Below are 25,658 nucleotides of genomic sequence, written 5' to 3'. Positions count from 1 at the left end.
TAACATTGGGTACTAATTTATCCTGAGCAATGTTGAGGTCAGTTTTAGTCTGTTCCTCCCACACTTAAGTCCTAACCTTACATTCTGAAACATTGTCCTAAACAGACCCAGACATTGTTTGATTTGGCTGCCAGCTCAGGTCCAGGCAGATCTAAGTCTTTGTTTTCTTTCCATGTTCCTAGAATAAGGGGTCTGTTTCACCATGTGCTTCAAAGAAACCTTTCATCTGATTCTGAATGTTATCAGTGCCGAGCCTTTATCTGCCTTTCTCTTTTAGATCTCGTCTTGTCTGGAGTTATTGTACACTTGTAAAGACAATTCTGAATATGAAATTTACTTCTGATAACAGAATCACGTTCACTACAAAGAGAATCTTGAGTATTGTCGAGTTAAATGTCAATATGTGCAATGAGTATACTCAGAAAATGTCCAGGTGCAAGGTTTTAGCCTCGTCCATTCAGTGTTTGATATTTTAGGATATATGTTTGTTTTTTCACTTTTACTTTAAATATGAAGGCACAGCCAGGAGATGGTTAGCTTAGCATATGGTCTTAGAAAGGTATGGTCTTTATATGGCTTTATATGGTCTTTCGAACCACAAACGAACCGCAACAGAGTTCGTTTGTAACCGCACTGAGACCACCTCTTCAAGAAGGTCTCAGTCTGGTTGTTTTGGTGCACACCCAAGAGCGATTGCTGTGTTCACACCTGCCCAAACGAACCACACTGTATTCACACTGAGTTCAATTGAACCGAACAAAACAGGGCAGGTGTGAAAGCACCCTTAGGGTACTGGTATTGGTACTTGTATCATATTTTTTTACCCAGCCCCTATACAGATGTGAGAGTGGTCTTCTTGTTTAAATCTTGGCAAGAAAGTGAATAAATATTTCCTAAAATATCTACTACTTCCTTTAAAAATGTTGAAGAGCCATGAGAAGATACAGAGAGTCAAATGTGTTTGTGTCAACTAACATCTCCTTCTTTATTTTTCAACCAGATTGCTTTTAGAGACGCGCCTGACATCCGTGCCAGCGGACGCCTTCGCCAACATGGTCAACATCTCAAGGATGTGAGTGGTAATTTATTCAGTGGGATTATTCTGCTCAAGGCTCAAACACTTCTCATTAACTGCTATTCAAACATAAACACTCCACAGTTGCTCTCATCCACCTGTTTGCCTTTCAACTGCTTCAAAAGTGGGAATCTCTCCCAGTCCCAAACTCCCCACCCCTTTCCTTTCTGTCTCCCACCCAAGCAGCTGATATGCTCTCTGTTTAGTATCACCGCTGGCTCCTAATCACAGCTGGAAGCGCTAATGCTTTCCATCAATAGGAATGTTGGTCCTTTGACCGCAGCAGGGCTTGGACACCAGCTCGGTATTCCAGCAGAGCGTTTTGGGTGTGTGGTGATTCGAGACTCCCAGTAGAGGTGAAGTCTCTGTGTAGAGGTAAAATATACACTTGAGCCTTGATCCCCAGCTGCCGAGTCCGACGTCAGTCTGCGTCCAAGTCATGCTTGAAGGGAGACGGAGGTGGATGAGAGGTTTACTGTAAGCCTCAAAGTGCTCACAGCCAGTGTTTCCACTGATTCTGTTTCACTGTCCACATAAAATGATAGAAAACCAACAAAATGTCAGATTCTTCAACTCCCTTTTAGTTTGTGAACACTGAGATGTGTTTTATTAAGTGCCTATTATAACTATAGTAAATAGAGTATTTTATGTTTCCGTGCTGACGATAGCTGTGACCAGAGGCACTATGTTTTCAGGTTATTGAAATAGAATGTTAAATAGAATATTTCAAATTTCTTCAAACTTTACACAAACGTCCACTTGGACTCAATGATGAACTGAATTTTAGTGGTCAAAGGTCAAGGTCACTTTGATCTTACGTCCATCTCATTCTCAAAAACGCAATATTTTGAGAACACCTGGAGGTAATTTCTCTCTGGCACAAATATCCACTTGCACTTGACTGTGCAATGACTGATTAGATTTTGGTTATCAAAGGTCAAGGTCACCGTGACCTTGTCTGTCCCATTCTCATTAACATGATATTTTAAGCGCACCTTGAGGAAATATCTTTAAAATTGGCACAAACTCAGACTCAACAATGAACTGATTTCATTTTGGCAGTCAAACATCTTAAAGTCACTATGACTATACATCCATCTCATTCTCGTGAATGCATTATTCCTAAATCACCTTGAGAGAACCTGGAAAAATGTCCACTTGGACTTGAACTGATTGAACTTTGGTTCTCACAGTTCAAAGGTCAAAGTCACTTTGATCTGGTGTCCATCGCATTCTTAAAAACACAGTATTGCCTTAAGCGAATTTCTTCAAATGTCCACTTGGACTCAACAGTAAACTGCTCAGATTTTTGTGGCCAAAGGTCAAGGTCAATGTGAAATTGCGTCCATCTCACTCTCATAAATGCAATATCTCAAGAACGTCCTGAGGGACCTTCCTCAAATTTGGCACGTCCACTAGGACTCAACAATGAACTGCTTAGATTTTTGTGGTTAAAGGTCAAGGTCACTGTGATCTTGCATCTGTCTCTTTGTCAAAAACAAAATATCTCAAGAATGCCTTGATGTAATTTCTTCAAATGTGGCCCAAATGTCCACTTGGAATCAACAATGACTTGATTAGATTTTGGTGTTTAAAAGTCAAAGTCACTGTGACCTTGCGTGTCTCATTTTCGTGAACGCAATATCTCAAGACTGCCTTAAGGGAATTTCCTCAAGATTGGCACAAATGTTTACAGTGACGTAAGGATAAGAATATGGTGGTCAAAGTGTCAAAAGTCAAGATCACTTTGACTTCACAAAACATGTTTTTGTGCGTAACGCAAGAATTCATATGCTATTTATGACAAATTTTCACATAATTAACTAATTGGATAAAATGATGAAGTGATAATTCTTTTTTATCTAAAGGTCAAAAGTCAACCTCCATTATTTGCCATAATTCGGGAACAGAAGGGGAGACATTTGGTCAGATACTGAATTAGTGACTCTAATCTTAGGTGTCTACGGGGTGAAGATGTGTGGGAAGTGTCCATGTTTTCACAGACATGGGTGTATACTGTAACTACAAGTTGACTGGTTCACAGAGGCATACAAATGCAAGGCAGTAATTCTAGTTTCTAGTCATTTCTGAGGTTTATCGAGTGCTAAGTTGGTTTATTTAAAGAGCATACTTGTTACCAAGTAATAACAAATGGTAGCAGAGTGACTGATGACTGGGGAATGTATATGTGGGGCGCATACCTGTAAAATTACCCATGACTTTGGAGGCTTTAGGCGAGGAGGGGTGATAAATTCAGGAAAGAGTTGTAGGCTTTAGGGCCGGTTTTAGAGCCACACACTCAGACTCATTTATAAAAACACATCTTATATTTCGCCTGGTATACAGTACCTTCATTCTTAAAGTAGACAGTTTTAAAAACAGGTAATTATTTTGATATTACAAAGACAATTTGTCCTCTAGATTTGATGTAAGCTCTGTGTGTTTCTTTCAGATATATATCGGTGGATATGACGCTGCAGAGGTTGGAGATGCACTCGTTCCACAGCCTGAGGAAAATCACCCACATGTGAGTAACTAAAGGAAAATGGCACGCTCTTTATCGATCCTTATTGATTAAGCTGTTCTATTTGCTCTCTGGAGAGAAAAATGCTTAATTTTCAACCTTGCCGGCAGCAAATGGAAGCAAGGAAGAAACACATTAGGAGCTTATTTTCTCCCCCGCACACCACTTTCTGCTCCTCATCAGACACACTCGCAATTCAAGAAATTGTTGTGGGAACATGTAAATTAGATGAGAAACAATTCAATTCAATGAAGTAAGTTGTTATCTGGAGCATTACTACCAAGCCCGGTCTAAACAGACAGTCGGAATAAGCACGTTAGAGCAGAGAGGCCCAACAGCCAGCATTTGGCTTCTCTCCTCGTCTTCTTCATGCTCCAGCTCTCGTTGAAGCAGCTCAGGGGAAAAAGTCTAGCAAGGTGCACTCTATTCTCAATTATAGGATAGAGATTTATGGCTCAGTCTCCGGGTGGACCACACACTTTCCAGCAGAACACCTCCTAGCACTTCATATATTACTACAAGACTTCCTGCCTATGTGAATGATTTGTTCCAAGTTACAGCATCTTTGTAACGCAGCTGTTTGTGAGTTCGTCTCCACTCACTTCCTGTATGCAACGTGGGCATGTGTAGCCGTGTGAGACAGTAACTCATGATTAACAGCTACAGGAATTAATTTGACACGGCTTGGTGCATGTGCGTGTATCATTTGGCTGTCACTTTTAACTTAATTATCCTGCCTTTTAGTCTTTCCTTATTAGCTGCTGAATTCCAGACATCTAAATGCAGACAGAAACAATAATTCAAACCGCTCGCTGAGGGCTGTATCAGTGTTCTGGGGGTGTGTTTTGGATCTCCGGGGTCTATTTGCCACTGATTGGTGTGGTGTGGTGCCATACATCAGATAATGGCATCTCTCTCAGGTTTCCTTCAGGGTCAGACACAAATTAATGCTCTGCTTCCTGTTGGCTGCTCCAGGCCGACAGCAGCTGTGGATCTGAGACTGCAGTCGGAGGAGCTGAGAATTCAGAGGGGGTTGGGTGAAGTTTTTATCCTGCCACCATCACGTGAACCACCGATGTCAAGAATGCTTGTTTTTTTACTGGGAATATATATAAACAGATAAATCCACTGGCAAATAATATGGTGTTTCTACATTCTTGGTCAGTTCTGGGAGAAAAAAAACCTTAGACTGTACAAAAGAAGTAGACGTAGCCACTGTGACATCACCCACTGGTTTGAGGAATACCGTTCTGAAGCCTCAAGTTTGGCATTATGCCATTGCCATGTTGCTTTTTGGTGCCAGAAGTGACCCAAGTTTCTCAGCTCAGACTCAGTCAACTCAGAGATCGGGATTAGGCTCAGAGTTTGTTGAGCCTGCTGTCTGAAATAGGGCCCACAAGAAAATGTTGGTATGGTGTGTTTCTACAAACCACAAATATGATATATTTGCATGTTTCATATGGATCATATCAACATTTGTAAAGTGACGTGGTATATGAGCTGACTTTGTTATCTGGAGATGGAGGGCATGGTGGATGGTGTAACACCTACACGAGACGCCTGCCAAGCTGCAGACCATCGTTCGAGACCAACAAACAAAAATAATGCTAGGCTAGTTCATTACGCTAGGCTAGTTCACATTACACGATTTTCATCCCGATTTTGCGTCGCGGAGACTATCGTAATCTTTTGAGTGTTCATACCTGGCGACGTGTGTTTCTGTCATCGGGAGTCTTGCCAACTGTGTTACGACCTGTGTGTGCACACCATAAGATTTCTCCACCGAGCCCTCGCCAACAGAGCCCCAAATAACGCTGACATCACCAAACTACGTTTTTTAACTTGGAGACGACACATCGTAAAGGCATGGATATTCTTCCCAGTGTTGAATCAGATCTGCCTCCAGGGCCTGGGTCCAAACACAGCGCGCTCCCCGTGATCCTGTGGACGCCGCCATTGTTGTTGTTACTTGCCGGCTTGTCAGTGTTGCCAGATCTTGGGAGAGAAACAAGCAACCAGGGCTATGGAAACAAGCCCAAAAGAAGCGACTGGACCTGGCAACCCCGCGGCTTGTCCTCCTCACATCTCTTCCGTCCTCCTGCGAGTCACAGACGAGGGGGCGACTTGCTTATAGGCTTGTTCGCACGAGGACTCGTCGTGGCAGACTATCTGTCGACTCACCTCCGACCCATGGTGGCTCTCAAGATCCTCTGCGACGTCAAAATGACGGTGAAAATCGTGTAATGTGAACTAGCCTGAACCCTAACCACACATTAACCACAACGCTGTTGAAAAATAAGAAATGTTAAGTTTCAACGCATCCACTACATTGCAACGTCATGAGTGTGGCTGTGTCCAGCTCTGCACTGCTGTCTCACATTTAGCTGAAATGAAACAAATGCTAATAACTTTGGTTCATAACGTAAACAGTATCATAGTGTGTTTTGCTTTCATTTAAGGCATGAAGTGTTTCGACGCAGGTGGGACAAACAGTGGAGCGTTGCTGTGTATTAATACTGTGCGAGTAAAAATACCAGCTGACGTAAAACAAAGGATAGAATTTGGCTCCATATAGCTCAGTGTAGACAATCCCGATCAGTAAAAAAATGCCTTTATTGGCCCCCGATACCGATCTTTGAGATCTTATTGGGACATCCCTAATTTTTACATGAACTTTTACATGAAGTTGCCCTGGTTACCTTGTCATTGAACCTCTTGCATTTTCCCATTACATTTTGGATTACTGCGGAAAATAAACTCTGTGGCAAACAAACGTTTATGATACTTACATTTTGTCCAGCAAAATACTCACAAATTAAAAACCTCTTTTATGATTCTTTAAGTGTAAATGCAATTGCAAAAAGTAAAAAGCAAACATAACACTATAAACAAACTACATCACAGTTGCATGACTTAATGTCACCACCACAGGGAGACTGCAAAGAAATCACTTTTAGCTACTTGTTAGCATCCCAGCGCCTTTTTTAAGATACATAAAAGCTTCAAAATTCAGAGGTGGGGTATTTACTGACGTATTTTATGTTGTAGAACAAAACATGGAAGTCCCCTGAGCTTGTGTGAACCACTAGCTATGTTTCCATCCAAAAGTGATTTGAATCATTGGGAAATGCGCATTAAAAGAAATACGAATCCTGTGTGTTTCCATTAAATGTACGGACTTTGGTGAAAACTATGAACTTGTGCGAGTTTTCCGCAGAACCAGAAACATAACAAGTCTCGCATTCTTCTTCTTCTACGTTTTCTGGCGGTTGGCAGCCAGCTTGTAAATGCATTACGGCCTTCCCGACCCGGAGTGTGGATATCACCATGGAGAGAGGTGCGCTACGTCAGACTTAATTCGAACATAAATGTTTCCTTCCCCCGTTTTGCGAATCAACATTTTTTCGAATCAACCGAAACCCGGCAAAAGCGAGCGTATTTTAGTTTGTGCGAATCAGGGGATTTTAATTCGAATTTTGGCATTTCCATCATAATTTTCCGATGCGATACTTCTAGATGCACATCTAAACAGGCTGATGGAAACATGGCTACAGACCTTATTTCAGGCATCCAACCAAAAACCCTGTGACTTCAAGACACGGGAATCGGGAGTGGCAATGCTAACTCATTTACAGCAACACTCTATGTAATGGTCATATAATGAAGATCTTAAAATAATTGATTCTTTTTCTTTTTTTGCATTTGAACAACCTCTTTAAAGTTTTCTTTGCTACGTATCCCCATATGACATTTCTTATGATATCTTACGAAAATGCAAATTAAATGGTTCGTATATCTAATGACTCAGCACCCTACGAATGATGTTACTTACTTAACGTAAAGATATCTCACTTCATTTTATGGAAAATAAAATTATGTTGGTTAGGTTTAGGAAAAGAGACATGGTAAAAATGTACCATAAAATAACTTAAAGTTCACTGGTTTCACATGGTTCCAAACACCGGTCTCCGGGGGGAAATTCCTATGTCCTGTGACTTTATACTTTTTACTCCCGTCAGCACATTGGTCACATAATAGCAGTATTTGGAGAATAAACACTAATTACTGGCTCATAATTACGTTGGTTATTGTGGTTATTTGTGTGTTACTTTTTGTAGGTATATGTACGAACAGTGCATGAGAACAGCCTGTTTTGTGCAGGACAGGCTTTTTTCCTGTGTGATAATGGTGCCGTTTAACTTGGCCACACAAACCTGATTCTGCTTTTTAGTGAGGCTGAACTCAAACCGTTTCAGACTGCTTAGTTAAAGCGATCAGCCAAAGTCACCACGGCTGAGGAGAGACCACCCACCGCCCACAGAAACACAAACTTTATCAACAGAAAATCCAAGCAAAAGCAATGAGTTGACAACAGCACTGGATGACTGAGTTCAAAGAGTTGAGACAAAGATTCAAACTCTTCACCTCGTCTTTTTGGCTCATCTGCGTTTTACAGCCTGCCTGACAGAATATGTAATGGTTATATTGGCTGATTGAACAGCCCTCAGATATACAGCAGCACTGGGAAGATGAACCTCTCCCAGTCCGTGACTTCCATTGACCTGACCACGTCTGTCTGCTGGGCCGAGTGTGGTTTGCCAGGTGTGTGAAGGAGGGCCAGGACGGAGCACCACATGGCCTCAGACAGCAGAGAGAGGTGTTCGGTCCAGCCCAGGGCGGACCAGAGTAAACACACTAATGAAACACTAATTGGACTCAACTTCCGGCCCTGGCTGTCTGCACCGAGTTTCCCTCCTCCTGCACCCTGGCATGCAACCTGTCCTGTTCTGTCAGCAACTTTTAAAGACCTCGCAGTGTGTGTTTCTAAACGTATGTCTGAATCCTTTCACAGTGGCCACCACACACACTTCTGTCATTTGTTTTTCATCTTCAATAAATGGTTTTCTTTTCTTTCAGAGAGATTCGTAATGCAAAAACTCTGACCTACGTCGACCCAGAAGCCTTTAAAAATCTCCCAAACCTAAAATACCTGTGAGTATTTTTCATGCATGAACAGTTTTTATCATTGAATTCCACATATTGACAACATTATGGCGATCCAAAAAGATGGCTATATTTAAAATGCTTCTGTCTGGTAATAATTTAGACATCGTGATCTATTCATAGCATCGTGTGTACCAGTTTGGGCAAGAATGAGTCACGCTTCACTTGAGTTTAAAGAGGTGGTACAGGTTGGCTCCAGAAAAGTGGCTGCACATGCAAAACCTTTAAGAAGAATTCCACGTAGTTGGCCTGATCACCTAAAAGTCCTTTATGTCCCATTATGTGTCACTAATAAATACGCTGTGAAATTAACAGGCTGGTTATTATTAAATGATGTCATCCACTAAACTCAGATCTTTAGATCTACTTCTGCACTACACCGTTTGACGCGCCCCCACTGGGGATTAATAATGAGAAAATCATATACTGTTATTTTTTAAAGGAGCTTATGTGGTCTGTGTTGTGTCTGCTGTATGTCCTGACTGTTTCTATCCTCTTGTTATTCAGGGGGATTTTCAACACTGGCCTTTCTTCCTTCCCCGACCTGAGCAACATCCACTCTAGTGACATAAACTTCATGCTGTGAGTTGCCGGAACTTTTAAATTTAAGCACAAAGCTCAATCACTAGAAGAAAATGTTAGCATAGTATGTTTCTGCAAACCATGAGTATGTTACATTCGTACGTCTAATACATATCAACGTTTCTAAAGTGAAGTATATGTATATGAGCTGATTTTGTTATCAAGAGATGGAGGGGTTGCTTAATGGCTGCCAAGCTGCAGACCAACAAACAACAAAACCGGTTGTTTTTTAGTGAGTCATTGTTGTGTTTCCAGCAGCTTTCTTGCCATCAAACAGGTTTTCTGTCACTGTATTTCCAGTGGAGATAGTGCCACAAAAGGGGTTGCTTTTTATGGAGACAGCAATGCGTTCCCTGTCGGGATAGTGTCCCGAAAAGCGATTGTTATTTCCCGAGACATCACTGAGTTTCCTGCCAACACAGGCCCATTCAGTGTGACGGACTGTTCCTACAAACAAAAAGGACATTCCTAGCTTTGAGTATGGAGCAAGGAAAATTCACACGGTTATAAAATGACCAAATTACAGTATAGTTTTTGCATAACAATGTTTAGGCATTGAAATAATCAGTTCCATACTTTATTACACAGTTGGGGCTATTAAAAACAAACCTGATATCCCCATATGCAGACATAATTCAGTTCATAATGCTTAGTTTTTTAACTTATCAGATCCTACTGAGCCGGGTTGGGGGAGAGTTACTGCCTCAAGCGAGGGAGTTCAAGTATCTCGGGGTCTTGTTCATGAGTGAGGGTAGAACGAAGCATGAGATGGTTCGGCGGTTTGGTGTGGCTTCTGCAGTGACATGGGTGCTGTGACAGACCATCGTGATGAAGAGGGAGCTGAGCCAGAAGGCGAAGCTTTCGATCATCTATGTCCCAACCCTCACCTATGGTCATGAGCTCTGGGTAGTGACTGAAAGAATTAGAGCGCAGATATAAGCGACCGAAATGAGTTTCCTCTGAAGGGTGTCTGGGCTCAGCCTTAGAGATAAGGCCCGTTTCCACCGCAGGAACTTTGGGGTAATTTTATGGGGCCGGGGCCGTTGGTGCGTGTCTCCACCGCAGGAACCACCCCCGAAGGACAGAGTTCCGGAACTTTTACAGGGGCTAAACAAGTCCCTGCCTCGGAGTAGGTACTCAGAACGGCCCCGAAAAACTCTTGGCTGGGGCTTGGAGTTTACTTGGTGCTGACTGGATATACTCAAGGCGGGATGTGACGTCAACAGAAAGCAACAAAATAGCCGGCATTTTTAAAACTCAGCAGACGAGGGTTAGCTCGTTCATAGCTTCTAACGCCATGTAAACGAAGAGACACGCCAGAAACCCAGCAACCACCTCAGCTCCTTCCATGTTGATAATCGTCTTTCTTATGTCTGCTTTCTTATTCTTACTTCTGCTTCTTCTTCTTTGTTGTTGTTCTTCTTTGCTTGTTTCTTTGCCACGTCACCCCGGTTAAAATGGTTGCGCAACGATTACGTCACATCCAGAGCCCGGTAACTTTACAGGAACCTTCCTTCTACTCCGCTGCACAGTGGAGACACGGCGGTTGAGAGGGCCGAGCAAGAGGACGTTCCTGTAAAGTTCCTGCCCCCCAAATAGTACCAGGAACTTCCTCAGTAGAAACGGGCCTATAGAGTGAGGAGCTCAGACATCCAGAGGGAGCTCGGAGTAGAGCCGCGTCTCCTCCATGTCGAAAGGGGCCAGTTGAGGTGGTTCAGCATCTGATCAGGATCCTCCTGGGCGTCTCCTGCTGGAGGTGTTTTGGGCATGTCCCACTGGTAGGAGGCCCCCAGGGCAGACCCAGAACACACTAGAGGGATTATATATCTCATCTGGCCTGGGAACACCTTGGGGTCCCCCAGGAGGAGCTGGAAGGCGTTGCTGGGGAGAGGGACGTCTGGGGTGTTTTGCTCGACCTGCTGCCCCCATGACCCAGCCTTGGATAAGCGGATGAAAATGGATGGAGATCCTACTGAACCCAAAGCCCGGGGCTCAGGAGGATAACATATAGTCACATATTCAAAGCTTCATTTGACAAAACCTCTACAGAAGCTTCAAATGTTCGACATGTGGTACAGCTCTACTGTTTAATGACAGATGGACGTTCCCACATTCTTCAGAATTTTTACAGTGACACAAGAAATAAAGAATGAAATTGCCTCGTACATGTTTATCCTCTCTTGTATTGAATGTAAGGAAGAGAAGCAAGAAACAACAGTTTGTCTTTGGAGCACAACATTGTAGGGATTATGGGAAATGTGGTCTCAATTTTGAGAAATGCTAAGAATGCTAACAACACCGTTTCCCTTTATACATGTGACTGTGTGTTATTGGTATACAAAATGTTCCATTAGCAGAGTTTGTACTTTCTATGTGTGTGTGTCAAGCATCTGTCTTTCCATCTATAACCTTCTGCCTGTCTGCATGAAATCTGCAGCTACACTCTCGTCTTCACATCTCTGTGTCATCACCATCTCAACTCTAATACAATTTTCCTTCGGAGACATAATACTTGAGAAAACACTCATCAACTTCATTCCTCCCTGTGCCACTTTCCAGTGAGGGGTATTTATTCACACCACCACTTCATTTCCTCTCTGTTTGGTGTCTTCCTTTGCAGGGAAATTGTTGATCATCCCTACATCACTGAGATACCAGCCAACTCATTCCACGGCATCACCAGCAACGTGCTGACAGTGTAAGATATCTGCAGGAGCGACCACATGCATGATATATGCATGTGTGTAAATGCACAGAAAACAACGGCTTACACCTACATGCATGTATTTTTGTCTCACACACTGTTTTACAAAACTCACAAGAGAAATGTGAACTAGATAGACACAGCAGTTAATACTCAGTGGGTGTTTTTTTTATCCCTCAGTCCAATCCAAACCCTAAAATAGCCACCAGAAGACATGTGGATTGGCCAAAGTTACCTCAGTTTAAAAACATGTCCTCCCTCTGAACTCCCAAAGATAGCAAAAACGAGTACACAGACACTCGTACACAGCAGGCAATCACATGTGTGCGGTGAGGTTTGGGGGCGAGGGATGAGGGATTGCAATTTTAATCCACAAAACAGCATGTTACAGAGAACGTCGGGCTAAAAACCTCAAGATTGCAGATGAAACCTCACCATAGAATGTGAAATAAGTAGGTCCTACTTACCGCTGTCACTGCTGCTCAGAAAGGGATGAGGCATCAACACATGGAACATATTTTCATATTTTCATTCAGTAGATTGGTTATTAAACCTAAAGAGGCAAATTCTAATCAGTGCTGTTTTCTTGATGTTCCAGGATGCTGTATGGAAACGGCTTCAGGGAAATACAACATCACGCCTTCAATGGGACCAAGCTCGATCAAGTGTAGGTATTTCATATGAACCCATTATTAAAAGGAGCAATGTGTGCGTGACAAACCAAACACTGGCTTTAGAGAGAACCTTTAACATTTTTATGTGGAACTGGCAGCTTGGATTTGGTGGCACGAATGCACCAGAAGGTCACCGTAGGTTCTCCTATAGACACTTGGAAAAGGAATGGTGAGGGGAGGGGTTTTTATTTTGTTGCAGGACCTGTACATGTATACAGATATTTCTGAAAATAATATTTCCCCCTCAGTTAAAAAAAAAAAAAAAATGTCCGCATGACCTTCATTTTACAAAATACAAGGTACCAGACTATAAGCAGTCCAAGAGAAAGTCAGGAAAATCACTAACGCAGCACCGAAAAATTCCAAACAAGCAAAGTGAAATGTGACACGGAAAAAGCTGGACTTGGCTTTCGCTTTCAATGGCGATACTGCTCACAAACAGTAACCCACAGTCCCTGTGTAGTATACCTGAAGTCATATTTTTTGATCTGTTACAACAGACCCTTTTTGGGCAGATGTCACAATGACACCAATTAATTACCTGGAGGTAAAGCTGCCTCTCCCCCACAGGGCTGTAGGCTACATAGGAGTCTTAAAATGTGTTTGTCTTGTTGTGTTATTGGGAGCCAGAATAGAAGGAGTCATGGCTCAAAACCAGCCGCCACTGCCCGTCAACAAAAACAAAGATGGTTAAATGTGATAAGACCAAAGGACTGGACGGAGGCCATCATCAAAAATGCTCACATGTGCAGCGCACACTTCATATCAGGTTAGGGACAAAGTATTTCCTGTTGTAGGGATGAATAAGGTTATGTGTATTAAGGGTTATCATGTCCACCTCATCAGAAACTGGGGAGGGATTAAGAGGAATATTGGATTTCTCTGGAACGCTAACTTTTTAGCACATTAGCTAACGTTAGCTTCCATAGCAAAACAAACAAGTGTCCTCCTCCTTTGTAAGATTGGCTTCCTGTGACATCATCCATCCACTGAGTGAGAGCATACGGGTCGGCCAGTCTGGTCCCGTTGGTCAGTGTTTACTTATTCAAGTAACACTGGCGATCCCGGAGAGTGAGTGACCTGACATGGTGCGTTGGTAAATTCAGTCTGACGCTCTACACTAAAATGAGAGCCCTGTTGGTGGAAGAAACGGAGCGTTATATATGAACCAACCCAGTGCGTTATGAATGAACCAACGGTTAAGTTAATCACACATTCACTCCGCTCGGCGCTCTCCTGCTCCGTCTCCACAGACAGAGTGTCCAGATAACCCAACGGTACTTTCAGACAGTGCTACGAATTTATGAACGGTCCAGTTTGTGTCAGAGTGCCCTCCGACACTCAGAAGGAGTATTTCTGAACGCTCAACGTTTTGCCTCAAGCTAAGCCCCACCAAAAACATCATACTGTTTACTAACAGTTAAAAGGTCTATACCAGAATATCAGAATCAGTCCATTTAAAGGTCTTACATTGCTCAGAAATGTTGTTGCTCAGTATTTTGGCTGGATTAAACCATATTCTGACATCTGGCATGAGTATTTCCTAACCCCAAATTGCACTACAAAAGCAGTAGGATCACAGCTGGGTCTCTGCAGGCCGTCTCATATGTACTCATAAAGGGCCTGATCCCAGCTCTTGATTAGTATGCTGGAGTTCTCATGGGAAAATATGTTTCCAAAAGTGGGTATCAGGAAGTCTGCATTAAGAGTCCCCTCTCCCATACACTGAGTGACGCTGGACCCTGGATCTGTGTCTGACTTGATGAAATCAATTTCACACTTACATATTCAATAACATCGGTTGGATAAATTACGTCAGAACAGGTAAGCATCACTTCCTTTTCCTCTTTTGCCGCAACATGTTTTCTTTCTTCTTCTTGTCACCTGCTGATCCAGAGTCCTGAATATTCAGGATATGAGGTATTAATGATATTAATATAATGCCCTGCTCCTCTTTTACTACACCTACACACATCCAGGTCCTTCTAAGAGCCTAATTAAGCCAGTGGTCCGCGACTAGTGAGTCTTTGCTCGTGGGTGTTTGTGTTGGCGGCTGATCTGCTCTGAGGGGAGAACTGATCCCAGCACAGCCCGACCAAGACAAACACACCCCTCACAGGTCTATTATCCTTATTAGATTTAAGGGATTCGGGGAGACGTGTAGTGAGGGTGCAGTGTGTTTAAGGAGAACGCCATCACGTCTTATACTGTCTAATTTGAATCAACAGTGTGAGTGAGAGCTTTTCCAGTCATGTTTCACTTCTGAATTGAGAGAAAATAAACAGAGAAATGTGCAAATGTGATGAGGCTCGGGGAAATATTATGCCATGCCTCGCCTCTGTCAGTCTGATTGAAACGTGAAGGATAACTTTTCTCCTAATAAACTTAAATTTGTGCTTTCCTGTTCAGAGACCTGCACAGGAACAAGTATCTCAGCAAAGTGGATGAAAGGGCTTTTGCGGGCACCGTCAGCGGCCCCATGCTTCTGTGAGTACTCTTATCAACTCATCATCAATTACACTCAATTCTTACCTCACATACAGTAAGACATGTAGTTCTTTGATTTAACCTTTCTATACAGACTTGGACAAGGCCTCGTCTTTTGCACTTGTGTTTAGTTGTAGTTGTAGCAACCTGCAGCCTACTTTTAAGCAAGACTGTGTAACTTTCGAAAGAAGAAAAAACATGTATTCTTAACAAATTAAAAGTTGCTGCTTAGTTTAATATACTTTTTACTGCAACAGCCTTACTTGGTCTGGTATGACCAGTAGGTAAGGATAGGTTAGCTTGAAGGGTAACTTCTTTATTTGTTTAACCTGGACCCTATTTCCCATGCTTTTGTGTCTAAGTGACTAATGGGAAAAACAGTTTTTAAAATTGGCCCAGTATTGAGAAAAAGTGCTGCAGCCGGCCGCCACCAAACATGCTGCTGTGTTACCACTCTGTTCACATTGTCTGTTTACATCCACTAAATGTGTTTGTTTTTGACACTGACAGGCTCAGACTGTTAATGTAGGTCTCTTACAACACTATGGAAAGGATCCCTACAGAGATAGACCTTTTTGTTGATGATTAAGTTTCTTTTTGTTTAACCAGAAACAGCCCCAAAATCGCCATTGCCCAATACACCAGACTCCATTTAGATAAACAGTAAGTTTATCAACATAAAACACACTTCATTCAAAGTCAACAGAAATGACATAAAAGCCATCTTGCTTCATCTTTCCACTGTTCCAACAATCACCAGCTCAGGTTTGGTTCAATTAAACTTCTGATTCACCTCATTAGGTGTAAAAACAAACAAACAAACAAACAAACTTTATACACACTTAAATTACTATTTATTTAAATGGAGTCTGGTGGGTTTAACAATAGCAATTTCAGGGCTGTTTCTGGTTAAACAAAAAGGATCTTACTCTTTAACGAAAAGGTCTATCTCTGTAGGGATCCTTTCTATAATGTTATCAGACTCTGATAACAATCTGAGCCTGTCAGTGACAAAAACAAACACTTTTAGTTAACGTACATAGATGTAGCCAAATGCGCCGAGTAGTTACACTGCGGCCTGTTTTGCGGCAGCTGGCAGCAGACCTTATGCTCAGTACTGGACCAACTTTCTCTAGATGTCTCTTAGACGCAAAAACACAAGAAAATGTGGTTAATATTGTGAAAATATAGTCATAAATAGGTAGATCTCGCATTACTGAGTCAGTTCGGGCCTAAGATGTGTTATAAAAGTCTATGTTTTTCGCCATTAGCTTGGACATCAATTCAAGATGGCCGCCAACGGGCCATAAAATGACCTTGGCAAGAAGAAAAATTCTTAACTAGACACCAAAACCAGGTTTAAAAAAAAAAAAGCCATGTGGGGGCACAGGAACCTATTTCTCCTGCTAGACTATACGTTTTACTGTGATAGCGTTATTAACCCTTTGGCTACAGTGGCTCCTGTTACATGGTCTCACACTGAAGTGATTATGATGAGCTAATGGGGCTTTTTCATTGCCAATCCAAGAAATGGACCATTCCTAGAGTCGGGCTAAAGTGTACAAACTGCCTTCAAGCAGGCTGCAGTCACATCAAATGGGCTTCGTCATCGTTACTCAGCGTCAACATTCAGTGAGGTTTAATCAACATGTATAAAACAGCCTCCACAGCTAAACAGCAAATACTTCATCAGTGTCACCGTGCCTCAAAATGACCAAAGACAAAGATAATGGCAAGTGCTTGGTCTATGATAAAACACAAGCTGTCCCTGCTGTTTGGAGCGAGAAGACTGTGCAGGCTGGTGCAACAAGAGGTAAGATGGTCTCCTGAGAGTAGACAGGCACCCGGTTTATGTTCGTGCAGCGCTGAGAGAAAAATATTGTTGACCACAATAGCACCAGTGGGCTGGGCAGAAAACTATTGTCAGTTAAAGATGAACCTGATGTTGTATGGAGATGCCAGTCCTGCTGCACTGGGCCAGCGTGCCGAATCAAACGGAGTCAAGCCAAGCCAGCACGTGTATGGAAAAGGGCTATATGCTAACCATCTCCTGGCTACAGCGTCATGTCTATCATACAGACATGAAAGTGATATTGATCATCTAATTCTCAGCAAGAAAGTGAATGACTGTTTTAATTATATATTTTAAATTCATACACGACAAACCATTTAGAAAGCGTATATATCAATAAATAATAGACTTAGTTTGGTCATTTAATTATTCACACCATGTCAAGTTAGATTTTAACAGTTTCCTGGTTCATAATGTGCAGACAGGATGAGACATGTCTGTGAAAAGGATAGCATATCATCAAAGAGTAGACATCATTGCTCCACAGCTGCGTCTTTGACCAGGAAACCTGAGACACATTGTGTGCGAGTGTGGGAGGGAGAGACTTCCGTCGTTTCTCTGATACTGTCATCGTTTTTGCCACTCTCATGGTTTTAAAAGCTGAGTCTCAGTTTTAAAGGTGTTTAATCGCCAAAACCTTTTACCACGGCTATCTGGTTGCTGCCATGGCTCTGATCTATAGACATTAAGTGTCCGGTGAGGTAAATGGGGTTCGTGTGCAGGTCTTCCTTCTCTGTTCCACTGAGGAACATGTCCTGAGTGAGGTCACCTCCATGAGGTCATGAGCTAAACATCTGGGAATGACAAAGTCAGACTGACACTCAGAGTCTGTTCAGATATTTTTTTACAGTCTTACACAATGTGCCCCACGAGAGGAAAAAGGAGCAGAGGGCAGAGAAGTGGGGAGAGCAAATGGGACTAAAAAAGAACAACTGAGCTCTTAGCAAATATGAAATGGTTTGGCTCAAGTTTCTTCTATTTAATCAAATTAATGAGCAGATATGATGAGCTGGAGGTTTAATGGGTTAGGAAACTAAAGAAAGCAAAAGAGAACTTGCCCTCTGCTTGGCCCTTCGAAGGGGGTTGCGTCCGGTGCTGAGCAGAGGAATGTCCTGATAGTGCAATCACACGAGATGTTGGTGAGAGTCAATCCCCTGCATGTCTTTGTCCCGATGAGGTTGAGCTGGCTTTTGCATGACAGCCGAGCGAGAGAAATACCACATGTAATGGTTTAAAGATGATGAAGGAGTGAGGAGCTCACTCTAGGAAACAGATGGAGGGTGTTGTTTAATCCATCTATGAGATCTCTCATCATGTCTGGTTCCTCTGTAGATTCGCTGATAGCAAGTTTGTTCCAGAGCCTTGAAAGGTACTGGCTGGCTCTCTTAGTTAGCCAGAAGAAAGTATAGTATACAGTATTATTTGTTCCAGTAAGAGCATTCTTAAAAGGTGGGGAGGTATGCAGAAAATTGCATGTTATCAGGAACGTAGCTTAGTCCCATTTATGACCTCAGCACTCCGTACATCAGTCGATCACACAAACATTTAAAGGTAAAGGTATCTAACATTTGACTTCTGTCCACCCTACCATACAAGGTGCCACCTGCTACTCAGTTAAACATTCACACACTGATGGCACAGCAATGGGGAGCAACTTGGGGTTCAGTATCTTGTCCAACGATTCTTTGACATGGGTGTTGGAGGAGCAGGGGATTGAACCTCTGATCGTCCGATTAGTGGATGTACTACCTTCCTGACCCACAGCCACCTCTTGGCCTAGCCACCCACCTCTGGTGCAGACTTCATCTGATCACAATGCTGCCTTTGAATAGTGTTAATGCTAAAACACACTGGTGGCGAATGCTGCATGTCAAAAAATACTCAATTATTATTTTCAATGTACAACGCCCCACCGGTGGCGGCTAGATATACATTTGCGCTCCTGGTTGTGCCACCCCGTGGCACTTCACACCACTGTCCTATTTCCAGCTTTGCCACCCTTGGAATTAAATGCATTTCCCCCCTCTGCTTGCTCTCTGCTTGTACGCACCAGCTCCTGTAGCAGCTCTTTTCTCTGCTCCCATGGCAGCTCGACTCCTCTCCTCAACATGGATGTATAAAGAGAACTCTGTAGCTGTTGCTGTGTCTTGTGCGTGATGAAGAATGGATGAGGAGAGACTTGTTGTTGAGGTCGAGAAATATCCCAAGCTAAACCCACAATCCCGTCCACATAAAGACAATAGTCAAAGAGATATTGCTAATTGATTGATGATTTTGAGCTAATACAAAATTGGAGGAAATTCAGATCTTTCAGTAAAAGTAGTAGTAACTTTGCGTGGTTGTCTATTGACGAGCTGCAGTACAACACGTCCAGTGTGGGCTAGGGGTGGTATTTGACGCGCCACAGTGGCTCTGATGTGTTTTCAGCTTTAATAGGAGTTGGCAGTAGCCTTCTTCAGATGTTAATGTGCTTTTAGCATTTATTTGTGAAATCACGAAAATACCTTAAGAGTCCCAAATGGTGTTGGGACATTGGTCCAATGTATTGGAGGTAATTCGGGCACTTACCAGTTTCGGGCACTTTACTTTCATCACCCTCCAATTTACTTTCACCACCACACATGCAGCTAGTGTGTCTTCTTAAATTCTTTCATTCCCTTTCTGCTTTTAAGAGACGTGTCCCAAACCGGGATCACCTCCCTGCCGACCACAGGTATGGATTCTCTACGGGAGCTGAAGGCACGTGATGCCTGGGCCCTCAAGAAACTGCCGCCCATCAAGACCTTCAAGCACCTCACCATCGCCAACCTCACCTACCCCAGTCACTGCTGCGGCTTCAAAAACCTCAAAAAGAAACGAGTGTAAGCTTTCTGTCAATTTCTCATGTTGTATGTACTTATGAGAGTCGGAAAAGCCAAGTGGAGGCATCACGAGAAGTGTGTCTGTAGTGTTTGAAAGACAAACAGCGTCCAATAGAATGCTCTTGTGTTTTTCGTGAGCAGGGCAGCTGCACTTGCACGGTGTGGATCTTGGCAGGGATTGAATCAACTCTCTGACGTGTTTACCTATAACTTCTTACAGTGCTGCCATAATTAGTGTCACTCATTGCTGTTATTGTAGGAAGAAGGTTGAGCCGGACTAATAATGACTCTAAAAACAGGAATCACTTTTCTTCAACTGGATATACGGTTTAAATGATGTGATTTGACACTTGGTGTGAGTGAGCCAGGTCTGTGTATTTTTAATTTCTAGTATAGCACTACAGTATTACTTTATAGACTCATTCTGTATTCATGTGTGTTGTTTTTCAGTTTCTGGGAGTACATCATCTGTAACCTGACTTTCTCCGACCAGCATCACAAGCGCTCTGTGGGGCCCCTCGGTATGCCTTCCCTCCAAGGCGACAGCGTGATGGAAACAATCCCAGACCAGGAGCTAAATGATGGAAGCCACAGAGAGTCCCACCAAGACTGGAGGAGAGGTGACTTTCATGGCAGCCTCCACTACCATGCCTACTTCTGGGGCCAGCCAGATGAGGATGTGGGTTTCGGAGAGACCCTCAAGAACCCCCAGGAGGACACCAGCCAAGACTTTGAGAGCCGATACGATTATGTGGTGTGTGAGGAGGGAGAGGAGGTGGCGTGTGCACCAGTGCCCGATGAGTTCAATCCCTGTGAGGACATAATGGGTTTTGGCTTCCTGCGAGTGTCTGTGTGGTTTGTGAGTCTGCTGGCTGTTCTGGGAAACGTGGTGGTGCTCCTGGTGCTGCTCACCAGCCACTACAAGCTCTCCGTCTCCCGCTTCCTAATGTGTCACCTGGCCTTTGCAGATCTGTGCATGGGGATTTATCTGCTGCTCATTGCTTCTGTAGACCTCCACACACGAGCTGAGTACTTCAACCACGCCATAGACTGGCAGACAGGCCCTGGCTGTGGACTGGCAGGGTTTTTTACAGTCTTTGCGAGTGAGCTGTCTGTCTACACCTTGACGGTGATCACTCTGGAGAGGTGGTACGCCATCACTTTTGCTATGCGGCTGGATCGTAAACTTCGTCTGCACCATGCCGCAGCCGTGATGCTCGGTGGCTGGATCTTCTGCCTTCTCCTCGCTCTGCTCCCACTGGTTGGGGTGAGCAGTTACCAGAAGGTCAGCATCTGCCTTCCAATGGACACCACATCCACAGTGGCTCAGGTCTACATCTTGTCAGTGCTGGTGCTCAACATCTTGGCCTTTCTTGTTATCTGTGCTTGCTACTTCAAGATCTACTGCGCAGTGCACAACCCTCATTACCGCTCTGGATCCAAGGATACCAACATTGCCAAGCGCATGGCTGTCCTCATTTTTACTGACTTCCTGTGTATGGCGCCGATCTCCTTCTACGCCATGTCAGCCGTGTTGGACCAGCCTCTCATCACCGTCTCCAACTCCAAGATTTTATTGGTGCTCTTCTACCCACTCAATTCCTGTGCCAACCCGTTCCTCTACGCCATCTTCACTAAGGCCTTCAGGGGGGACATATTTATCCTCCTCAGTAAGGTGGGCCTTTGTCAGCAGCGAGCACAGCTGTTCAGAGGCCAGACAGTCTCGTCAAAGGGCAGCAGCGGGACATCTCAGGTCCGTAGAGACAAGGATAAGTTTAGAAAAGGTGGAAGCAGAGGTCAGGATGAGGTGCCCATCCACCTGAAGAAGTGCTCCGGACATACCTACCCCCAGGCAGTCTGCCAGAAGACAAACCCTGAGGAGAGCCAGAGCCTGAACACGTGAGCCAAACACCAGCTCGAGGTAGTAAAGCAAGACAGGTTCAGGTGGGAGAGGAGAGGCCTTGAAGTGTTTGTGGACAGATCTGTTTGGATATTTAACAGAAAGCTCCAGGATTCTGTATCTGCTTCAGTTTTCAGGCCAAGTTCAGCTGTTTTCACAATTTCGGCTGTGATGATTTTATGGTTCCAGTTGTTGGAGAATATCAAGTGTCACTGAAATATGAGCCCAACTTCATCTCACTTATAGTCCTTTGTATTTGGAGGGACAGAGAAAAGAACAGAGATTTTTCTAAGGGAAAATAGTGAAGATTAAAAACTCAAACACAGATACGTAACTATGAAAAAAATCTACATATGTTAAATTTAGGTTAGAGTTTAATTCAAATGATCTCTGCACAGTCTGGCATTAATACACAAGGAAAAATAACAGATTTTCTTTTTAAATTTTCCTGTGATAAGACGACCTTTCTGAAGCGCTCTATTCATACTTAGTTTTTTAGTTAAAGGACAGCCTGCTGGCTCAGTGCCGTTCACTGTGGAAACTTTATCTACTTTATGAAAATGTAAAAACACTGCATTTGTTATTGTCTTATCAATACCTCTGTATATAATGTAAATACACAATATTGTTTGGTGATTTATGGATGAAAACCGGACACATTGTTGGCATTTTTTGTCTGTTAACCTGAAACTGAAAAGTAAATATGGACAGGTATAGTATACTATTTGATTGTGATGTTGGAGAGCAGAGTTTTTACAATGCAAATGGACTCAGAAAATGTACTTTTATGTCTTATACCTGCACCTAATTGATGTATCACTTTCTTAAATTCATAAAATATTTGTGTTTTTGTGAGTTCTTTAATGTAACTAAATATTCTTTCACTTTTTTCACACTGATCCAGCAAAACAGTTTGCAGAGGTCTGTCCTCGTCTCCTGAGAGCGTGTGATCCAATTACAAAAGTAAACACGAGACATATTTTGATTATTAGCAATTTTCTACAAATTACACACAGGTATGATAATCACAAATATATACTGTTAGAGCCTTGTCTCTCCTCTGGAATGTCATGGTTGTTGTTCTAGCATGATTGTGATATTTTTCCATCCTCTTACGGAAACGAGTGACTTATACAATCAGCAGAGATAGCTCTGCCTTCGCTGGGAGAGCTTAAAGCAAATACAGCTGACACACGTGCGCACTGCACCGCTGTTAACTGGTGCGATATTGAGCCATTATGAGTTAAAGGACACTCTCTGCCAATGGCAGCTTAACATCTGGTTAGCATTTCATCTGCTGGGTGACATTTTTTCAAGGAAATATAGAGATGAACAGGGAGGACTTCCAGGAAAGAGGGATCATTTCAGACCATTTTTTTAAATTTTGCTTGCGAAGTGAAGATATTTGATCAGACTGCTGCACAGTTTGTTTCAGTATGGAAAATATACAGCACAACATTACCAACTCTATATCACTCTTATGCGTTCTCAAAGCATCAGTTTGAGTTTGAAATGGCTGAAACCTCAAACCTGGAAGGATTTCTAGTTTCAAAGTTGAAAATATTAAGAGTGGCATCTGCTCGCTGTGTTCCAGACTTGACTCACTCTGTAAATTCCTAACAGACTAACAGGACATCATTTTCAGCTGAATGTTTTCCACAGCTTTGTGTCCATCTCCTCCAATCACCCATTAACAACAATCCAGTGTGGACCCTTCAAATGCTAAGCGCACAGAGCTGGAGCATGATGTGCCTGGCTGCGTTTGTGAGGGGCCTCCTCCCTTCCACTGCCAGTTAATGTTAGCCATCACTGTGCGGAGTGTGCGCATGTCAAGTCTGATAAAAATCAAAATCACTGTACATTTGCATGGGTGAACATGAAGAGACTTGGGGTGGTCACATACCTGCCCTCTAAAACTACACCTACACTTAGGATTCATGATATTGTCAAGTGTTTTCTCAAAGCCATCAGGATCATCACACAAAATATCAGAGAAACCAACAGACAGAAAGAGCCGAACGAACTCATCGAAACTTGGACCGGATTTATTTTGACATTCTTCCCGTAGCTGGTTCTCAGGCCTGCCTGATCATTCCTCTCCCGGTATTTCAAATAAACCCATCGCCGAGCTGTTCCTCAAATAAGCAGGGCAGGACCCGACAATGCACCTCGCTAACACCAGATTATGTTGCTAAACTCAAACACAGTGGGAAAAGAATCATAAGACGGACTGGACAGAGAAACCGAGGTTTCTATCAGGAGATTTAGAACAGCCTCGGCCACTCGGAAGAGGTCAGAGTCCTCAAGTATCCGTCCAGCTCTTGTTCCTGGGAACATAAAATCCCTGCATTTATGACGTCATTCCTTACGTTATTCCATGGGCCAGTAGGCATGGACGCTCCTCTTGAAGAGTCAAGTTTCTCTCTCTCACAGAAAACTCTTGAATGACTACTAGAGTGAACCACAGAGTTGAAGTCAGTGAAAACGTTTGTCCGCCTGTTGTTCTGACATTGTCTCTACAATCAACCATTAAATTTAGAACAGGAGTTTTATATTTTCTACTGTCACCAAACATTTCACCGTGACATACAGTCGATCCATGGAGGGATTACTGAGCGGGCCTACCAGGTACAGGCCCAGGAGCCCAAAGTGTCCTGGGCCCCCTGGCCTACACTTGCAAAATGTCACTCAAATCAACAAGTACCAACCAGGAAGAGACTCAAAATGACCACAAAAAGATTCAAATGAGCTGCGAAGGGACACAAAATAACTACAAACGGGGCAAAACAATCACAAAGAAACAGACAGGGACAGATGGGACATGAGCCAAACCCAAAGATGTTTTCTGTCAGTTTAGCTCGTTCTTATCACGCTGCTTAATGTGAGAGTGTTTGTTTTTCTGATAAGTTTGGTTTTAATCAGTTATTTGATGCAATAAAAAGGGGGTTTGAAGTCATGACTGACAGCTGTGTGTACCAGTTTGTGTACTCGGAGTGGGAGCTCGATACAGAGATCGCTACTCTGTACTACTCAAATGGCGTCACTAGTGTCAAATGGCAGTGGCTATATCCAGGATATTTTGGTTTCATTTTTGTACAGTGGGAAGAAGTGGGGCTGTCGATCTGTAGACAGTCTGTGGTTGACACATACACCTAAACCACGCCTCTAGCTGCCAGTGGCTCCTCACAGGATGCTAATCAGTACAAAGACATAGATTACTTGAAGCCTGACAAGATGGACTGTCATGTGATCGTGTGATTCCACAGTTGTTGCTTGATATTGCAAGGAATCCAGCTGTCGTGCAGAGGAGCTTCATCCCTGCAGGACAGTAAGAATCTCTCTCTCTGGGTCACCACAAACTCATTTGCATTGCCCAGGTGGAGTGCATGGCATGCAACCAAAATGACTAAATCAGAACACCATACTGTTCATTAAATGTGCACAGGAGGAACACCTGGCTAAAGATCTTTGTCAAAAATAAACCATTTCAATTACTTAAGCGCACTACAGATGTTGGTTAATGGGGCTAATTTATTGTGCACTGATCCTTGCAAATGACTGTTCTTGCTACAACTTAATTTCTTCAAGATCCCCTAATAGATGCCAAAAGGTGCTCTAAGGCCTTAAGAAACTGAGGTGCACAAAGTGTGCAGATTTACTTACCAGGCACAGAAATAAAATATTAATTCATGCATACTTTGCAACACAATATCTGAACTGACCGGTCCCATCCAGCTTCCCACACGTCATCTTTTTATCAGCAGAGGGAACTCAGATATCACGGACTGGACTTGAGTCAGACTCAAGTCTTGTTTCTGACGATTTTGAGGGTGGATTTACTCAGAACAAACTAATTCGTAAGACTTGCCGTCTGATCTTTTTTTTTTTTAAAAAGTGTGCTCAGTTGTTCTGAATGATTTAACTTGAAAGACAAGGACAAGATACAGTCATGGTTGAAATGCAGGGATTTCTGCGAACACTTTCATCTTTCCACA

The 25,658-nt window shown here is 43.1% G+C and overlaps 1 protein-coding gene across 1 annotated transcript in view; it reads left to right on the top strand.

Moving 5' to 3' along the window:
- Window positions 1-21,666, top strand: part of tshr (thyroid stimulating hormone receptor) — a 30,455-nt gene extending 8,789 nt beyond the window's left edge. Inside the window, exons 2-10 of the mRNA XM_050057736.1 lie at window positions 1,001-1,072; window positions 3,528-3,602; window positions 8,517-8,591; window positions 9,111-9,185; window positions 11,806-11,883; window positions 12,488-12,556; window positions 14,973-15,050; window positions 19,575-19,763; window positions 20,214-21,666. Coding sequence (XP_049913693.1) covers window positions 1,001-1,072; window positions 3,528-3,602; window positions 8,517-8,591; window positions 9,111-9,185; window positions 11,806-11,883; window positions 12,488-12,556; window positions 14,973-15,050; window positions 19,575-19,763; window positions 20,214-21,666 — 2,164 coding nt within the window. The remainder of the gene's footprint in view (window positions 1-1,000; window positions 1,073-3,527; window positions 3,603-8,516; window positions 8,592-9,110; window positions 9,186-11,805; window positions 11,884-12,487; window positions 12,557-14,972; window positions 15,051-19,574; window positions 19,764-20,213) is intronic.
- Window positions 21,667-25,658: the final 3,992 nt, after the last annotated feature.

This window comes from Epinephelus moara, chromosome 12, assembly GCF_006386435.1.
Source record: "Epinephelus moara isolate mb chromosome 12, YSFRI_EMoa_1.0, whole genome shotgun sequence".
Classification (NCBI taxonomy): domain Eukaryota; kingdom Metazoa; phylum Chordata; class Actinopteri; order Perciformes; family Serranidae; genus Epinephelus; species Epinephelus moara.
Note: the sequence above shows the minus strand (reverse complement) of the source record. Positions and strands in the feature narration are given on the sequence as shown.